General features: G+C 37.1%; 1 protein-coding gene across 1 annotated transcript in view; it reads right to left on the bottom strand.

Moving 5' to 3' along the window:
- Window positions 1-5,263, bottom strand: part of LOC107091037 — a 28,977-nt gene extending 23,714 nt beyond the window's left edge. Inside the window, exon 1 of the mRNA XM_015384746.1 lies at window positions 4,962-5,263. Coding sequence (XP_015240232.1) covers window positions 4,962-5,093 — 132 coding nt within the window. The 5' untranslated portion in view covers window positions 5,094-5,263. The remainder of the gene's footprint in view (window positions 1-4,961) is intronic.
- Window positions 5,264-5,591: the final 328 nt, after the last annotated feature.

Genomic DNA, 5,591 nt, shown 5'->3' with positions numbered 1-5,591 from the left:
GTTAAATTGAAGGACTTTTTGAACACTTTTTTTATTATCATTCTTATAGGGGGGGTTAAAGATTATTTTAAAAAAGTAGGCCTGCTCTCACACAAGTTTGCACTGTACATTGAGTTGTTTAGAGCATATTAAGATCTCTTTATTGTTAAGAAAATTGGTTTGTAAAAAGCCTGCTTTAAAGTAACAAGTTATTGGAGTGCATGTTTTGTGTTAAAAATATTTGAAATTTTTGTAGCATGTTTATGTGTATTGTTTTTTTTTTGTTTTTTTTTTTTTACCTATTTCCCCAATATCTGCAAGGCAAATATACCTAATGTTGTTAACATATTGGCACTTTGACCTTGATCATGGCCTTAATGTCTTGAACATTCGAAGAGGCACGCAAAAAAGGGGAGCTGCGTATTTTTCCCGTGTTTGCTGTTTTAATTCAAAGTTCCATTCTGCTAATAAATTACTAACTTCAAGATACACAGCTAATATGGCTTTATAGACTGTACTTGGAAATAAGTAACTTCTTAGTAACAGGTAACTAATACCATAATTAACTGGGCTCAAAATATAGATGTGACAAAATCTGTTCCTACAGTATCTATAAGATTGGCTATAAAGAAGGAATTCACTCTGCGAATACGTTTGCAGATCAAGTTACTGTTTTTAGGGTATTGTAAAAATCCAACAAGCGTTAATAAAAATAATGAATGGATAATGCAGTACTTAAGTACCTTTCAATAAACACTTCATGTTGGGAAATCCACCAGTTTCATTTGTTTTCTAAAAAACCCAACATTTGCATGGGGTGCTGGACTCACCCTGCAGCTGGTACTCCTCTCAGCCACCAATAACCGTAAAAGCTCATGAAAGGTCAGCTGACTCTATAATGCACAGGTGGAATGAAGCCATGGCAGACAGACGGTTTGACCATCTGGCTGCTGAAAAGAAGGCTGAAACGCACCAGGACCAGTGATGTGTCAGATCCTGCCTTTAACACACATTGGACAGTTTATCCTCAGTAGATTTTTACCCACAAACCTACAACTGCTAGTAATGTATAGAAATAATGAGCTAGACAATATGCATTGAATGTAGGGTGCAACTAACGATTATTTTACAAATTCATTAATCTTTTGATTATTTTTTTGATTTATCGATTAATAATTGGACAATCAAAAGTTCGTTTAAGAAGATTTTTTACAAATATAAACCAGGGGAAACTAAACTTTTCCACCTGAGGAGTTCTGGATAGAGCATATGACAGAGGAAAACATTTTTTAATCTTAATCTCTCTAGATTTTTTTTTTTACAATTTTGACATAATTACTGCTCTAAGTGGTTGCTCCATCAGCTAAAGGCATATTTTACCGTTTCTACAATATCCTAACTTGGTTGACGGTTATTTTAAAAACTGGTTCATTGTGATTACTCCGATGAATTGTTTCAGTCCTACTGATTTGAAATAGACTTACTGTGGTCACTTCGATTTTGCATGACTAAATATCTTATTTGCTCGGTTTTACCAAAGTTTTTTTATTAGAAACAAAGCTGAAGTCAGGTTAGTTTTTATGTAGGAGCAGAATTAACACTGAGGATCTGTTTTTAGTCTTTAGATAAACTTGGTCATATTTTTTATAGAAAAATTCAGCTGGAATCACAAAACCAACAGAAACAGAAGCACACAGTGAAGCACTGAAAGCTTCACCATGTCAATTGGCATCAACTCACAAACTCAGAAAACATCACCGTTGTTGATCAAGGACACCATACCATCACTACTGTTGAAAAGGTTTCACCTGACTGATATTCGAACTATACCTGGTTGGGTTTTGGGTTTTGTTTTTGCTTATTTGGTTGGTTCGGTTTTTGGCATTTTGTTTTTGGTTTTCGGGGTTCCATTTCTTTGCCTTTTCCGGGAACTTTTATTTTTTTTTCTTTTTTTGCTGCTTATTTGTTAATAAATACTATAAAGTACATCTATATCTGAGTTTGCTTCCTTGTTTTAACAATATTAATGTCAAGGTTTAAGCTTTCACTCACATGGCATCCATTCAACAGTTAAATCTCATTAGTTTCAAATATCTCATTGGATTGGAGAAAAACTGGATCAGTTCATCAGGGTTGCCTTTTAAACAGTCGATTTGTGACGTCTGGACAGTGCTTTCATTTACAGGCACAGCCCTCATATGTTCTATTAAAGCTTCTGATCTGAATAGTCCAAATCACTTTTCTTTCCACTGGTATACTCTTGGGTTGTTATTGGGTTTGCTGTTTTCCTGCAGTATAGATCAGTTTGATTGAATTCATATTCTAATTCAAAGCCAGCAGTGTTTGTTGGTAAGTTAAAATAAACGTCAGTCCTCCAGATTTTTTTACTTATCTTTTGATTGAAATGCAAAATGTCAATAAAGATTAGTCTGAATTCTATCCATCCATCCATCTATCAATCTTTTATATTCAGTAATCTTGAGTCAGTGTCTTGCTGCAGGTCTGTCTGCTTCAATAAAAGGCCTGTCACCATGGTGACTGTATTTCTGCATCCCCAGGGAGACGACTGAGATGACTGGACCAATGAGACGGAAGAAAAATGATTGCTGCTAAACGATTCAAGGCACACAGAGCTTAGATATACATATTCAGCTAAACACACAGACATGTCATGCCCCAAAATCCTTATGGGGATTTTGCATGGACATTCCTTTGTTTTGCATTGATTTGTATGGCCTAAAACAGACCATTACCCGGACACTCCCCATTACCTAACTTTAATTCAATTCTCACCTCAGTCCTAAACCTAAAACTCCAACCCAGTAAAGGAACGTTTCCTAATGGGAACCAGACATGGAAGTCCCCAAAATTAGAATGCTACTGGAAAATGTGCCTTACACTGTCTGCACTTGGTAACAAATACTGGCCACAAACACTCACATGCACCCACACACTCAGTTAGCTCAGTCTGTTCTGTCATTTTGACTGAATCTATTGGCAATGATTTTTCTGTTAATTTACTGCTGCTGATCACATGACCTTTGTTAGCCTTCACCTGCTGTCATGGTAACAGGGTATTTCCCATGAGGGGTTTCAGGGACACCATTCCTCCTTTTGTCTGAATGAAACCTGTGAGGGATGATTGTTTTTATCATGGACATGTGGGGTAAACCCTAAATGTTCTCAAGAGCGAAGAAAATGTTAAGAATAATAACGTGCACCAATCACCTATATTCCTCCAGAATTATGTTTATTTGAAACAAATTGTTTTTTTGTTTTGTTTTTTTCAAACATATGGATTTAGACTTATTCCCTCAAAGGGAATTGGAGGCCCTGGAAATCCTTTCAGTAAAGCACAACATAACACCACCACACAGAGTACATCATAAAAATACTGTACATGGCACAACATACAGTATCAATACAGGGCATCCTCAGCAAAGCCTTTTTTTTTTTTTTTTTTAGCAAAAGTTTACAAACAAACTGAATAAAACTTTCCAACTGTCATTAAAATCACTGAAATGTTCTGTACTGAAGCCAGGTCATTATAACTATTTCATATCTGCCTTATTATCGTCTGCCTATTTTTTCCTTAAGGCCTGACTAACTGGGACGGTCATCCTTTTCAACAATAACATTTCTGTAGACTCTCAGATCTAATTCGTTCTGTTTCGCAAAAAAGCAGCAGATTCATAATTTCTGTAGTTAGTAACCCAATAGTTCCTGTTTATTTGTTTGTCTTTTCTTAATGTTTTCCACGTCTCAGACTGAAACTGCTTTTCTATTTAACACTTTATCACTTAAAGTAGACACCAACATGAATGACTCTGAAATGTTGCTTTCATCTTTATTCTGTTTGATTTTTGAAAAACATTAAACTGTGAGCATCTAGTTAATCAGTAGCTTATTGTTACTGATTTTACAGAAATTACCAGTATTAGACATCGGCAGACCCTTTTCACAGGGGCCCGTTATGCATTGGCGGTGCCTGGGTCACTGATTTTTTAATTAATACATTTTTAAGTTTTCACAGCTTTGCTGCCACAGCGGAGTTAAAAGAGGAGAACTCTCCAAAACAAGCCAGTCACAACTGATCGACAGCCTCACGAAAATGAAGCCAGCCCAGGACGCTACCGTTTACTGTTAAAAAAATGAAAATCCAGCTCTCCCATCTTTCTGGCCATGATATACACACCTCATTGGATCATCACCATCACACCATCATAGGATGGGCCCAAATAGAAATGATAAACACAGAAATGTATGTATGTATGTATGTAGAGGTGTTTTTTTTTTTTTTTTTTTCTGTTTACAGTTGCACATTTCAAGTTTTTCCATTTTCAAGTTCATGTTTGCTGACAGATATTTAATGGAGATAAATTGTGCCTTCATCAGTAGTGGATTAAAGATATACAGTTCAGTTAACAAGTGGGCCAATTGAATTCAGTTTAGTTCAGGTAGATATTCAAATAGCAATCGGATTGTATGATTAATTTATTATGATTTATAATACTTAATAGGTGCTATAAAATATTTGCTTGCATGCTTGCATTCATTTTCTGTGCTCATGCTTTTTTAAAATAAGTAATTGCCAGAAAAAATTTATTGCTCGCTTTTTTATTTATTTTTTATTTATTTTTTTTGGTGCCCTATTGTGCCCCTGTATAGTGTTGGGTCAGCTGACGCCCCTGCTATTAAAGCTGAATAAATAAATGACTTTACAGCTGATTAGATTTATTTAAGTACATAGGGGAAATAAAAAGATAGCCTTCGATATTTAGTTTTTGTTATAGTAGATTGCAACAAAAAGAAATTGAACTAATCTCCTCACTAATTCACATTAGGACGCTCAGCTGTTTGTGTTTCTATTGTTGCTGCACAAACAGGGGCTCCTCCAGGCGCTCGGACTCAGGAGGAGGGCGTGTCAGTGCGGTAAACAGGTTCTGTTGTGTTCTGCCTGGTTCCGGTCGATCAGAACTCACCGCCAACACCACCGTGTCCTCTCCGTTGAATTTAGGGATGAATTTATCCCCGCGGCTCCGCTCCGAGTCACTGAGCGGCCTGAAGCGGCACATCACCTTCACTCCACACACCCCGCACTCTGCAGCCTCCATCCCCGCACAGCCCGCAGCAGCAAAGACAATAACAGAGAGAAAAGAAACAGATCCCCGCTGGACCTGCTGGGATTTGCGGCTCGGTTCGGCAGATCAGTCTGATGATGATGAACCTTGGAGTTCCGATCAGTGTCTCTCCATCTGGATGCTGCTGAACATCCCACCTCCTACAGGTCCATTCAGGAGCGCCGAGCCGCAGAGCATTCTGGGAAACGGAGTCTCAGGATGACCTAATCGATAAGGCCTGACTCTGATCATAACGCTTGAATAAAATTATAACTGGCCTACATCTACAAATAAACTGAGAGGTTTGAGTTCCCTTTATAAATACTTATGCATACCATAGGGGAAAATTCCATTTTCTAGTTATGTTATGTTAGGCCTAGATGATTTTAACTCAAGATCCTACCCATACTCCTACAGAATTATGTCATTTCCCAGCAACAATACTTTAAGGGGAAAAAAATAATTGCCGAGTTGTGATGAAATGTGCTAATT

The sequence above is a fragment of the Cyprinodon variegatus genome, unplaced genomic scaffold (genome assembly GCF_000732505.1).
Source record: "Cyprinodon variegatus isolate N-32 unplaced genomic scaffold, C_variegatus-1.0 Scaffold321, whole genome shotgun sequence".
In the NCBI taxonomy this organism is placed as follows: Eukaryota; Metazoa; Chordata; class Actinopteri; order Cyprinodontiformes; family Cyprinodontidae; genus Cyprinodon; species Cyprinodon variegatus.
Note: the sequence above shows the minus strand (reverse complement) of the source record. Positions and strands in the feature narration are given on the sequence as shown.